The 14162-nt window shown below is 36.0% G+C and overlaps 1 protein-coding gene across 2 annotated transcripts; it reads left to right on the plus strand.

Annotated features, from left to right (window-relative positions):
- The first annotated feature begins 1611 nt into the window (after positions 1-1611).
- Positions 1612-12486, plus strand: LOC124157783 (cleavage and polyadenylation specificity factor subunit 4). Of its 2 annotated transcripts, none has more exons than XM_046532795.1 (6): positions 1612-1829; positions 2179-2382; positions 3535-3724; positions 5122-5287; positions 10619-10699; positions 11181-12486. In XM_046532795.1, the coding sequence occupies exons 1-6, from the start codon at positions 1727-1729 to the stop codon at positions 11280-11282; spliced, it is 846 nt and encodes a 281-aa protein (XP_046388751.1). In that variant the 5' UTR covers positions 1612-1726; the 3' UTR covers positions 11283-12486. The 2 variants fall into 2 exon arrangements, with proteins under 2 accessions (XP_046388751.1, XP_046388752.1); XM_046532796.1 differs by having other exon boundaries at positions 5122-5281.
- Positions 12487-14162: the final 1676 nt, after the last annotated feature.

Here is a 14162-nt window from a genome sequence, read left to right on the forward strand (position 1 = left end):
TTATCTTGTATGTGTGTATAATCAGTTTAAATAAACATTTCCTAAACTTTGCATGTAACTTTATTATTTTTCATTGCGATACAAGTAGCTCAAACTATTTTGCGCCCCCCCCCCCTTGAGCTTTTTCTGTATCCGCCACTGCCCGTAAGGATAATCAGTAAAAAGTTCCTGAAAAATATTGTCATTAAATATTTGTCTCCGTTAGCCTGATGCTCGATCTGAATAAATAGGTTGAATGTGATATTTATTTGAACAACTGTAGAGCTATTTCAAAATGCATGGATGGGGAATATAATTTCATGTTTGTTCACAGTATGTGGTACCTAAAGTACGTAACGCAATTTGAGGTGTTTGAGAACTTCCGTATGTATCAAGATTTTCAACTTTAACTTACGTGCAGGTATCAGCAAATCATAAAAAGTCTATATCAAAGCTACGTACGTTACCTTTTTTTCCATTTCAGGATTATGATATCAGGACCCTTCCCGGTAATAGGAAAAAAAAATTCTCAGTTTTCCCACGATTTTATAGGTGGCCATATTTCCAGAGTTCACAGCTTTACCGATGTCATCATGTTTAGTATGGATGATGATTTTTTCTGTGGTGTTTTTTAGAACACGTGTTTTTTCTGGTGCAAGCGGGCGCATATAACTTAGTTTTTCAATTGAGTAAAATCTGTGCTAGCTGCTGGATAAGATAAGTCCACGGCTATAACCAATTTGGGCCAGCGTATCCCATTGAAAGAAAAATAAAATGCACTCGGCGGTTAATTCTTGTCGTTACAATTTACAAATTTTACCTTCGAGTTGGAAGCCCCATTCATTAGCATTTAAATTGTAGACCATCTCTGCATGTTACCTTAGTTTTGAGTTTAGTTAGTTAATTGGGTCAGCTGACTTGTTGCTATAGGCTATTTTCTGTTTTTATCACCCTTATGGTCAACAACGCGGTACTACGATATCTACTGGATGTTTGCATATCTTGACTGTGTCACACAGATTCATAACATTCGATCAAATTGAAGGAACGAAACCTGTGTAAACGTTGATAGTGGTAATGCAAGTAAAAAAGATTGCAAAGAATTTATATCTGTAGGGGTGTATTCTATGTAGCACGTATGCTACGCCTAAATCATCTATGTATGATTGTAATATTTATCACATTTACGCCTGCATGTTTTAATGTGATCAGTATTTCGACAAAATTCATATCAGTCGAAATTAATCGCCTCTCAGATATTATTGCATCGATCGCAATTAATTTTTTTTAAGCGACGGTCTATGCGAAAATGTAATATTTTCTAAATCATGACAAAACCACCTTTTAGGGTGTGATCATTACCAACCCCGCGTTGAGTTTTTTTCCTCATGGCACCATCATTAACATTAGAGAAAAGTTCTAATTTTTTTATTTTTTTTCCTGAACTTTTTATTTCTTATGGAGCTGAAAATGCTAAAGGAATACGCAATTCGTGGTGACATGGTACTTGAATTCGTATTAAGCGCCGCTAGGGCGTTGTGGAGAAGTGGGGTTTTAAGAGTTGAGCAAGTATACTGTAGATGTCTCTAGCAGCGATGTTTTGGTTACGGTATTCTCCGAATAACCAATAGATGTCGCACAGATATTTCACGTCAATTGTTTTCCATCAAGTGTGTGTCGGCAATCCGAATGAAATGCTTTTTCATTGAAAATTAATGTTGATAGTCTAAATAGCAGCTTATTGAAAATGGAGTTCATTGTAGCCGGTGTAGATAATGTGAAATTTGACATCGAAATTGCCTTAGAAGAACAATATGGAGCTTTACCACTTCCCTTTACTGGGATGGACAGTATGTATACAAATATGCAACTGTATATAAACAGCGGTATTTTGGGGGAATGTATTGGATTCATCAACATCAAGTGGCGTAAAATGTATCATTTCAATGCTAATTGCCTCTGTTTAGTGGGATAACCTTAAAGTTGACCGCTTTTTATTAATTGAAGTAATTATATTTTGGAATTATTTTAATGGGAGTCATTGGTGATTTTGCCTTCCAAAAGAATCATACATTTGAGTAATCGAATATTTATGCCCGATTTGAGGTAGCGTTGGATTTTGGAAGGTGTTTCACCGAAATCCTGGTGATTTCATTTTGTGTGATGTGATTTTCAAGACTATTTTCATTGTTATTCCAGAGTCGACGGCAGCGGTGTGCGAATTTTTCCCTAAGGGAAGCTGTCATAAAGGCTCAGCTTGCCCGTTTCGGCATGTTCGTGGAGATAGGACAATTGTTTGCAAGCATTGGCTGCGTGGTCTCTGCAAGAAGGGAGATCAGTGTGAATTCCTTCATGAATATGACATGAGCAAAATGCCCGAGTGTTACTTCTACTCTCGCTTTAGTGAGTCATCTTTATTAATATTTCGATTTATTTATCTCCTGAGTATAATCTCTAATAATCAATATCACATTTTGGTTATTAGTTCAAAATTCAAATGAGAGCAATGTGAAATGAGTCGTGTCACCACAATTTTTTGATTGGTTAAATATCGTTCCTTGAATGGCTCAAATTAATGATTTTCTAATGATTTCATCTAATGTGTTTGGTAATTTGCCCAAAATTATTCCATACCTATATTTTTATGCTCCGGAAGTGGTCCCCGATTTCTATTTTAGTTGATAGAACATACTTTATGAGACCACTGAATTTTAAATATCTTATTATATTTCTACTTTGATGCCTCAATGGTACACTTATTTTCAGAGCTTGTTCAGGTGGTTCATAAAATAAATGAATCACTTAATTTGGCAATGAAAATTACAAGCAAGGTGCATGCATTAAAATCGATATTCCATTCTCAAAACTTCAAATAGTATAGGATTGTTGGTTCTTTATCAAGCATTTTTGCCAAGTTTTTATTTTTTATGACACAAATTTTTGTTTGTCTGATATGACTTTACTGTGGGCCATTTTCTTCTCGATTATAGTCATTGCTTAGGTGTATTTTGGTGGTATGTAACTGGTTTATTGTGCATTTTTTTATTTTTTGATACCTCGGCTGTACCAAGTAAATAATTGATTTTGATAAAAATGTTCTAGCTTTGGCTCTATTGCTAGTGAATTTACCTCAAGTATATGTATTCATATCTGTCATTTATCTGTAGGTAATCCTTATTCATTATTTTGCATTATTGTAGTCACATTGAATTGAAATGAATTACTTTCATGGATTTTTGATTTATCTTTTCACTTCAATGCACATTTTTTTTACCTTAAATATAAAAAACTGGTTATATCCCTACATGTTGAAATAATTGAATCAAATATTTCTACAGCTTTAATTTTACAAAGAAATAAAACCAACCAATATAATTTGTACATCATTTAACATGATGAATATTTTTAGGAAATAAAGTAAACTGTGTTTTGTGTGTAAGTCAAGCCAATGTTTGACAAAAAAATCGTAAGAATCAGCTGGAAGATAGGATAAAGAGTTTAGATTACGATACTTCTTGATCGGAATGTATTTAATTTGAGAATATTCTTTGTTAGATGCATGCCACAACAAGGAGTGTCCATTCTTGCACATTGATCCTGAGAGTAAAATTCGTGATTGTCCGTGGTATGATCGTGGATTTTGCCGACATGGACCCAATTGCAGGCATCGTCACGTACGGCGAGTTCTTTGCCTTCATTACATGGCTGGGTTTTGTCCAGATGGTCCTGAATGCAAGTTTATGCAGTGAGTATACTTTTTTTTATAGTTTTGCTACATCTTGTACCCTATTTCAATTTACAGTTCCCTTATCTGGTAATTGATATCTGTAAATGACAGTCTTTATTTTAAATGTGGATGAAAATATAATATAATATGGTCAGTTAAGGTGATGATTATAAAGTAGAGAATTTATTTACTCTGGATTTCCTCTGATTAAAATGTCCACTAGCAATTAATGAATGTGGGAATACTTTTTTTAAATATTATTTGTGAAAGATTTTTATTCGTGAAAGTTTTATTTTACCTAATAGATTCAGAAATGTTTCTTCCATGACAGCAGAAGCAGCATTATGCTCTTGATTATTGCCTGACTAGGCCAAACTAGTTGACATGTTGGTGGAATAGAAATGATTATTTTACTTCTGTTTTTATAAGGCTGAAGTAATGTTGAAAAATATATGCCTTTCCTTGCCTGGATCTGTTACATATATTTTTAATTTTTTGTTACACAATTTTTTATATATTTTTATTAACGGATTAACCCTTTTGAGACGGTGGAGTTCTCTCCTTAGCATGACTGCTGTGCTGAGCCCCAGGAGCCTCTTCCATGCCCTCCGTCATTTTTGCGGGACATTGGTTAAGAAGGGTCTTGCTAATAATCACGCACTCTCAGCACCAACCTTTTTCGACCCTTCATAGTGGAGACTCATTATCTCAGACTCCAAGGGTAGTTGGGCTTCCTCCTTTTGGGGTTTATAACCCTATCAGTGGCATTGGCTCGCGGTAAATCATGCTTCGTTTATATGAATTAGATATACGGATAATTGTTGCTTGCACATAAATTACAGACTTCGAATTGAATTCCTAGTTTTATTCTGAGAATTGTCAAATTTTGAACGATGCTCTACTGTCAATATTAACGCATTAACAATTTCCATGTTGATGTTTATACTGAAATCAAGGTATAAGTTAATATTTATCGTAGAGTTTCGTTTAAAAATTGTAAACGCTGCTCCAAAGACATAGAATTCGATTCTTAGTTTATATTTTTTAAGAAAGGAACAAGTATTTATTTCAAAAACTGACTGATTGAACAATTGAATGACGGCGGTCCCTTACCATAAAGAGTGGTAATATAAGACGGGTACCTGCTCCCGGATTTCGAGGATACGGCCCAAGGCCCACTTTGTTGGGTCTCGAAACTAAGACTTCGCAAACCCGTGACCGTTAAAAGGGGGAGGGCATGGTAATGTATATTTTTGGCATTCGATCGCTTGCATAGAAAAATCTCCGACGAAAATTTGCAGCTTTGGTTCCCGGGTCAATAAACGTCCTGATGCAAATTTTCGTCATTCGTAGAGAAAGGATTAACAGTCCATGATGTCATTTAAGTGAAAGTAACTTACTCTATTTTTTTCTAGTCCTCGGTTTGAGCTTCCTGCCACAGATGTCCAACAGAAAGAAGGCAAAAAGGTTATCATCACGTGCCATTACTGTGGCGAATCTGGACACAAAGCCATTTATTGCAATAAAATGCCTCCAGATCTGAAAGAACTTCGGGCCAAAGAGGAGGAGTTCAGAGTGAGTGTAAGTGCTGCTTCCAAATATCTATCTGGTTGGGATGCACATTCGCAACTGTTCTATTATGATTGTATGTGAATTTTTTTGGGTTTTAGTCGTAGCATTTTTCGACCTTATCCTTCGTTAATTGAGGGATTAAGAAGATAAGGGGTACCAGTGATTTTTTTTCTAAACTGAGTTAAGTACAGAAATACACAAAAACTTGTTGGCCAAAGGATAGAAGTGAGTCTCTGTTCTTTGCTGACATTGGGTGGAAAATCAAATATGTACATCACTTAATGCATATATTGTCAAACTCATTTATTTTTCTTTACGTTAGTTTTGCACTAAACTGTGCTGAGAAAAAAAATCACTGGTACCCAATGACTTCTCAGTCAATCCCTCAATTGCAGCTACTAATTTTCCAAACCTAGTGCTTTCAGTTTCATAGGCCAGAAGATGCAAATATAATTATGCTATGGTAATTGGGTAAGTAGGAATTAATGGCTCTAAGAAGGCTGATTGATTTTTCACTTCACTTACGGTCAAATAGGGTGGTTTCCTATTATTTTTTTATTGCCTAAATCGAAAGGTTATTACTCCTGGAGTATGTATTTCACGCTTTTAGATTTTTAAATGACGATATCTATTTTTCATAATTAATGAAAAGTGAAAATTTTCAAGCGAAAACGTGATGGCTAAGTATGAATGCCGGGAAATCTCCATGTGACATCATTCTGGCTCCCGCTGCCGCAAGCGAGGTGACCTTGGGGTGAGGCTTTGAGCGCTAATACGACACAGGATGCTAGCAGGTAGCCGAGTACCCTGCTAGCTGGTAGTGCTTGGCTTCAATAAGGATTATTAATACCTTATCAAACTAAGAAAGCTTTCCGACCATAGGCAGTTTTAATAGGTGATTATTAACCCATTAAATCCCAAGCATGTTAATAGCTTAAAAGTTCCAAATATTTAGATGAATTAGCAATAAAATAGACTCAAATAAGGCAAATTATCGATTTTTATATTTTTATTGTTTTTAGTTTGCGGTTGGTGAAACGTTGCGTATACGCAACGTTGGGAGTTTCCCGGGTCAAATGAGCCGTGTTGCATTTTTTTCGGAACTCTTTTATTTTTGCAAATAATTCGCTTTTATTGCATCCCAAATATATAATTAACCCTAAATATTGATTAAACTTGGTATTGCTCATGAAATTTAGAGGACCAATCAGTATGTAAATGAATATTGCACTTTTGGTAATCGCTAAACATCTGGCTGCTACAAACTCGGCATCTTCTTCTTGAATTTTTTCGTCACGAACAATATTGTGGCCAACCTTATCTTTCCTTACTGTATTTCGCAAACTATTTATTCCGTTATGTCCTAGATTATGGAAAGTTTAGGGACTAAAAGTGTAGTTGCTCACATGGAAACTTGAAGCTTGTACGTGGTAGAAGGTCCATATATCAATAACAGACACTTTGTGACTTCCACAAAGTATTTATAAAAATTTATACTATTTGACTGGTTTCGGCTATTGCACCATTATAAAGTACAGAAAATATAAAGAAACTGGTCAAATATTACGGATTTTTATATCGCGGAAGTAACAAAGTGTCTGCTATTGATAATGAGTAATTGCTCCTTCACTTTCGCCAAAATATGGCATCATCTTCTCGTCAAAAGATAATTTATGAGAAATTGTATCGAACCGTCGAAATATTTGGTTGAGCTCGCAAAGTATGGATGTATCTTAGAAAACTTATCCCCCTGGTCCAAACTTCTGTTACCAGTCAGGCGTAAGAACATTTTAGGTTCAACAAAACGCTTCCGGGACATCGTTTGACGCACATTAGGAACGCGTCCTTACTCCAGTAATATTTTTTGCTAAGGTGTAATAACCACTGAACATCAAAACGGAAGAAATACCACGCTATTGGAATATTTTCTGAGAATTTCACGCACTATGATCACTGGCGATAGTGAACAACTTAGGCTGCAAATGTGAGTTCAGGTTATTTGGAGGGAACGATTGTTCAACAGACAACCACAGATATAGTAAAAGCAGATGGAACGGAACATCGCCCCTTCTATATACCGTAATACCCAGAAAGCCCTTTACCTGAGTCAATATACCGAGATATATTTTTCTTGGAATCCCTGTGCATTCATAGTCACTCATAGTTCTCAAAAAATTTCTTTGGAAATGACCTGCACCCTCATTTGGAGCCTTACCAGCTCATTATCGTCAGCGGCCAGTGGGCATGAATTTCTCAGAAAATACTGCGATAATGTGATCCCTCTTATCTCTCCATTCATTTTGCTCACTCGCCAACCCCTGCTGTGCACGGAGACCCATTGGTGCTGGGATATTCCTGCCCAGCCTAACTATGCTTTTTACCCTCCCACTACCTTCCCTATGGATCCTAGTCAACAACACCACATAAATACGAATTTACGATCTATTTGCTAACCCTCACATACTCACTTGCTTTTTGCATACTTGTCAACTGTGGTAAGCAGATCGTTCTTACCTTAGGATGCCCGTATATCTTGAAATTGCAGACGCCTATAGAAATCATTATATTTTCTGGACAACTCTATAGCAAAGTTTTTATGCATCCTTTGTTTAGATCACATTAAGTTTCCACTATAGCACAAGTAAAAGCTGATTTAATCTTGCTTGATACGTGAAGTTAAAAATATCAAACAGACACAACTCGGTGGAAACTCACCATCTGCCAAACATCCTGCTAAAGACCCTTCAACACTTATGTAGATGTATATTTAGGACTAAAATACTGTACAATTGCTTGAAACTAAAGTTTCACCATAAAAAGGTAACATATACTTGATAAGCTTTTCATTTTTCAGTCCAAAAAGAAATGCTCTACACGACTACCGCCGCGGCGCGCCGTTTCCCTAGATTACCGGGGTCCTCCCAACGTTGCGTGAACGCAACACTTGCTTTATTCTTAAATAATTTGAAAACCACTTAGTCAAATTCACCCAATTTGTTGCAGTGGCCTATAATACAAATGCATCATTGTATTTGCAGGGAGATACATATAATCATCTAGTGCCTCAGATTTAACATAATATGTAAATTTATAAGATAACCTAAAATAACGACTTACATATAAATGAAAAGGCCATTGTAAAAACAAAAGTTATTAACCCTTTCACTGCTGTTCAATCTCCGGAAACCTTCTCCTCACATGCGGCGAAAATGTTAAAATGCGTTTCCTGGGCCCATGGAGCAGGTACTTCCAGGATGGGTGTGTACACCCTCCGAAGGGTCGCTAATCCGCGACCCTATCCTCGACCGGCTCACATACGCGAGACCGTCTCCTCGACCCTACCAGCGGGGGGCCCCCCTCCCGAAAAGTGACCACTCTGACTGCAATTTGGAAATCAATCAACCAATCAGATTATCAAAAAATGATTGTTTTCATCGCACTCCTGCCAATCAAGCAATCAAGTACGTCTTTGAACCGTGTCTCTGCGATAAAAAATAACGATTTTGTTAACTTTGCAACAAAACGTGCCTGCGGACCACCGGAAAACGGCTATTATATCAAAGTTAACAAAATCATTATTTTTCATCGCAGAAACACGGTTCAAAGACGTACTTGATTGCTTGATTGGAAGGAAAGCGATGAAAACAATCATATTGTGATGATCGGATTGATTGATTGATTTTCAAATTGCAGTCAGAGCGGTCACTTTTCCGGAGGTAGGGCCCCCGCTGGTAGGGCCGATGAGACGGTCTTGCGTGGGTGAATTCGTCGAGGAAAGGGTCGCGGATTAGTGGGTCCCTTCGAAGTGATTTGGCGAAAGTGCTGACCGCATGGCAGGGAGGAAGAAAAAGTACGTCCACCGCAGTCTGCCGTGCGGACGTACTAGGTACGTCCACAGCAGTGAAAGGGTTAAATTTCTTCCGTGAAAAAATTCATAACATTTTATAAAACATTGAACTACCTATGTTAAAAATATTAACTACTTATCAATAACAGATACAGAGAAAAAAAATCGCAAAGTTTGCGTTGCGTTCACGCAACGTTGGGAAGAAATGGGTTAAGACATATTTCCCTGAGCTCTGTGCCTCATGCATGCATTGGTAATCTCAGACGATGTAAAACTCCTATCTACTCATATAAAAACTAGGTCCCTGTGGCGTCACGTGGAGTGGCATCGCATGGGCGCCAATCTGGCCTTTTTCAAATGAGGTTAAAATTGATCATTGCCATTCGTCTAAACCGGTATTTCTAAAACCAAATAATTTGTAAATTAAGAATACACTAATGGTGGGTAACGAATTGCAATCAATGCCTTTCGTTTTCTTTGATGAAGGAAACTACCCTATTGTCATAATTTTGACCTTAAAATTGTGCTTCAAAAATATTAAATGGACACATTAAACATTTGAAATTAAGATTCACCTCTAAATCTTAATGTTCTATTTATTGAATTGAGCATATTCCGAAAAAATTTTGCAGAAGGTTAAAGTTATTTGGAATGTAAATTTTTGAGAATAGCCAGCCGATGAAACAATTGTTTGAAAGCAATCAATATTTCAATAAAACATTTTGTGATAGATTGGTATGTGATCCAAGGCCAGAACTAGAAATGCAATTGACTAAGAATGGGTTTTACGTGCTTATTTTCAAACTTGCTTTCACTCACCTAAAAATTGACAAATGTAAAAAGTTCCCTAAGTATTCCTGAATTTATCTCGTTGAAATTGATGGAATTATGGGGTAACTCATGTAAGTTCACTCATATTTCCAATTGAAAATTATATATCCTAAGAAGGCATTAGAATAGCAAATTGAATACATATTATGTCTCAACTAAAATATATGTTAGCTATGTATTTGTTTTCTTCCAGAATTTTGTGCAAGTAGATGGTATACCATTCTAAGTGACAAATAATTGAATCATAAAAAGTATTACCAGTCATGCATTTAATCTCTTTTGTTAAACTTGTATCTTTTCATTATAAAATGTTGATGTGTGTTGGGTCTTTCCTCCAGTAGGCATTTAGTTTTGGCTTAGCTGTAGTCTTTAGTGTTAATATAATATGGCCTTGATTGATATGCTTCTTAATTCAGCAGGGGATTCTTTGCTTTTAGCATCTAATTTGACTGAATTTAATTGAATTATTGAAATATCTGCCGTTGATTGTTGCCATGGCCTCAAATGATATTATTTTACATAGGTTTTTTTTGTGCACATCAGATGCATATGTCACTCCCGATAAATTTTATTCGAATGAATTTGAAATAAATTTATGTATTTACTATGTTACTTATGACTTAATATTCATATTGTCTTTATTGCATTCCCTTTTGTTCCAGTCGAAAGCTGTTCTTTATGTAAATAAGGGTGATGAGGATCCAAAACTTCAAAAGCCTTTAGAAGAAGTAACCTGTTTCAAGGTATTGTATTTTCTTGATCTCACCTTTCTCCTCATAACATTACATATTAATTTCTGTTCTACGTGATTGCACCAGTTTTTTTCTTCATTGTGTTTTGAAAAATGTCTCAAGTTTTAATTTTTCAATTTGTATGAAATTTTCGCCTCATTATGGTGCACCAAAGTGGCCCTATGATAACTACTACCCTTTGTGTTTTGCTGTGTTTATGAAACTGAGGGATGTTGTAAAAGGTTGAAATTTTTATTTTTTAGCATAAAAATCAATTGATTTTGGATTTTGATTGTATATTTTTCAACATCAAGTTAAATGTAACTCTACAGTTTACTGTACCATTCTCCCATTTGTGATTCATTGTAAATCAAATTTTGTCTGAATGTTTCCTCCTCATTCAGGCCAGATATTTATCTTACCAATAACTGCTTCAAAACTTAGTCATAGGTTTTGTGATTTTGAATTTCTAATTCATGCCTTTTTTATTTAGTGTGGATGCAAAGGTCACTATGCCAACAAATGCCCCAAGGGTCATCTTGCTTTCTTGAGCCAGAGTCAAAATCCTCCCCCACCTGGAGGCTACAGGCGATAGTTATGGAATGGATGGGTAATCTTCAATTGCCAGAAAGAGTTTCTGTGAAGTTTGCCCGTAGTTTCTGGGAACAATGAATCTGCTGCTGTTATTCAACATGAGAAGTACTCTATTAGCCAGTGCACAATATGCTGTTTTGTTGTGGTGGTGAGCATGAATTTATGTGAAGGATTGTGAAATACTTTGAAAGTGATTTTTGAGTGGTGGGCATTGTTTGGGGAGGGATTATATACTATGGTGAATCAGCTTTGCTATTGTGATGCAGTGGAAGTTATTCTTGTGGACCAGCAAAATGAAATTGAAGTTGTTAATCCCCGCTGGAAATTCACCTACACTTTTTTTTGTTTTTAGCATTCATTGATTGTTATCCTTGCAGTATTTTTTACCTTCATTTAAAATTGTCTTGTTTTTTTTTTTGTTTCATGACTGTGTTGTCAAATCCATGTGGTTTCTCTAGTCATTGTGTTACAACTATTTGTGGGCAATTTTTCATTTCTGCTTCATGGGAGAGTTTGCTGAATGTTTTCTTCACAGACAAAACATGATGTGAAGCATTTAAACTCTTGGATGATGTGATAATGTTAGGAAGTGTCTGGTGAATCACATGACGACACATTAGTTTTCCCTCATCACTCTCATAATTTTGTTTTCTTCTGACTCTCGACCAAGTTAGATTCCAGATATTTCTCATTCTGCCAGTGAGAATTGTTTAATCCCAGATCCTTCAGTGGCATTTTAAAAATGAATATTTTTTTGTGCTCCACATCAAACGTGCTTTGTACCTTTAAGAGGCATCTGTTTACTGGGATTAGATGGCAGTGTATTGTTCACCTCTAAAATCTCACGAATGTGGCCTTTTGAATTGTATAATAATATTTTCTCTCAATCAAATGTCTCTGTATACCTCTATCAAACATGTGAAGAAATCCTTGCTGACATCATGGTAAAAATTGTTTTGATTTTAAGACTCAAACTTTTTATATGCATGGATAATGAAGGATGTAGGTATGAAAATAACCATGAGGAAATGATGAGAAAGAAACTGTCAATGTCCAATAAGCCAAATTACTTGGATGAAATTTACCATTGTACAACTGGAACTGTTGATGCTGCTAACATATAGCCATTTATATGGAGTGTACAGTTGTATTGTCCCCTAAGCAATTGTGTACTGATGGTATAATAAATATGGATTTCCTCATGTTAACTTTCCCTACCTTATTTACGGCTATAAACCTTATTTAATTCCACTTACCCTTGAAAAATGAATTTTAGTATTATTTTTGCATGTTTTAGAAAATGAGTATGGCATTGAATGGGAAACCACATTTTAGGGCAATATGTATTACACTAGCATAAACAATTTTCTGTTCTCCATGTATTATCTTATTTTGTCACTATAGGTGTTGATATGGTGTGCATGAAATTTGCTTAAAATGCTTTTGAATAGTGCTGTGAAGTACTGGTTTTTGTATCCAATTCATATATTCATTAGGGGTTAAGCGGAAGAGGGGACTTTTTAGTCTCAAGCTCGCCTGAACAAAGGTATCTATATATCCTCAGAATCAGTTAATTGGTGCACACCAGTTCCCAAAAAGGAGTTATGGAATGTTTATATCGTACTATTACTGTTAAAGGCCGAAAATAATAGACTTAAATTAAGACTGGAATCAAAAGAGAGCGTGTTATAGTGACTTGAATTTGGTGGCAGTTGCTGAGCAGCTGATGCTAATGTCATTTGAACATGTTTTTGGGCCTAGCAATGTCGTTTTCCATGGAGTGGAAACCCCATGTTTAGGCACTCAAAACGTAGTTGAATATCAGTGAAAGATGGACATTTTTAAATGTGCCATTGGAGCCTAGTTGCAGCCAGCTCATAAGCTACCTGAGGCACAAAAATACATCATGGTAATGCACTGAGTATGTTTTTAAAGGTTTGAAACATAGTGTTCTTCCTCCTGGTAAATTTGACCTTAAGGGAGCTCTTTTGCTTGAAGCTGAAGGATTTTGTCTTTCTTGATGAGAGTTTTTTTTAGGAAATTAATTTTTTCATGGAAAATAAAAGAAATATTATTTTAAGGTTTACTAATTTATTTTTGAAAAAAGCACCCTATGCATGGTGGTTTCTTAAGGATAGGGTGTTTTTTTAAAATGTATTAGTGGCCCTTGGTGCCATTTTAAATATATTAGTGCACATGGGCATACCCAATGGGGGGCAGAAGGGGGTGCTGCCCCCCTAGAAGCAAAAGTAAATTTAGTTCAAAACAAAATTTTTGAACAAATTTTCTTTAAATCGAGGAAAAGTGATATTCGTGTGAAGCATGTAGTTAAAATAAAAATATTTTATTTTTGAGCAAATAATTTAAAATACTATAGAAGGGCTGTTATGATTTTCTTGGAATTTTGGTTTCCTTAACCTTATCTGTGTTACAAATTGAACGACGACAGCTTGCCCCAGGGGCGGATCCAGGATTTTTTTCTGGGAGGGGCACAAGCAAGGCCGTATCCAGGATTTTGTTCTGGGTGGGGCACAAGGATACCTCCTAATACAAAACGAACGCAATGATAATGGGACCGTAAAAAAAATCTTGCATATTTTTGAGGGTCTGGGGGGGGCACGTGCCCCCGTGCCCCCCCCCTGGATCCGCCTATGGCTTGCCCCCCTCCCTAATTTTGATCTTTGGTACACTCTTGTTGGTGCATCTAACAAAGTTTATTCTTTTATTCATAGAGGGAGAAGATATGTTATATTTTTTTTATATTCTCCATTTAAAAGGCAAGTACATATCAACGCAGAAAACGGAGAAGAACATATCATGGGCATATAAGCAACTTAAAATCAACTATTAGGTAAGAATTGAAGTCTACATATTTCACCCT

The sequence above is a fragment of the Ischnura elegans genome, chromosome 4 (genome assembly GCF_921293095.1).
Source record: "Ischnura elegans chromosome 4, ioIscEleg1.1, whole genome shotgun sequence".
Taxonomy (NCBI): domain Eukaryota; kingdom Metazoa; phylum Arthropoda; class Insecta; order Odonata; family Coenagrionidae; genus Ischnura; species Ischnura elegans.

Bases quoted from the DNA above. Each gene is read 5' to 3' on its own strand.
- LOC124157783 (XM_046532795.1), top strand. From the start codon at position 1,727: ATGGAGTTCATTGTAGCCGGTGTAGATAATGTGAAATTTGACATCGAA. The intron at 1,830-2,178 runs GTATGTATACAA...TTGTTATTCCAG, and splicing joins TCCCTTTACTGGGATGGACA to AGTCGACGGCAGCGGTGTGC. The intron at 5,288-10,618 runs GTAAGTGCTGCT...CTTTTGTTCCAG, and splicing joins AGGAGGAGTTCAGAGTGAGT to TCGAAAGCTGTTCTTTATGT.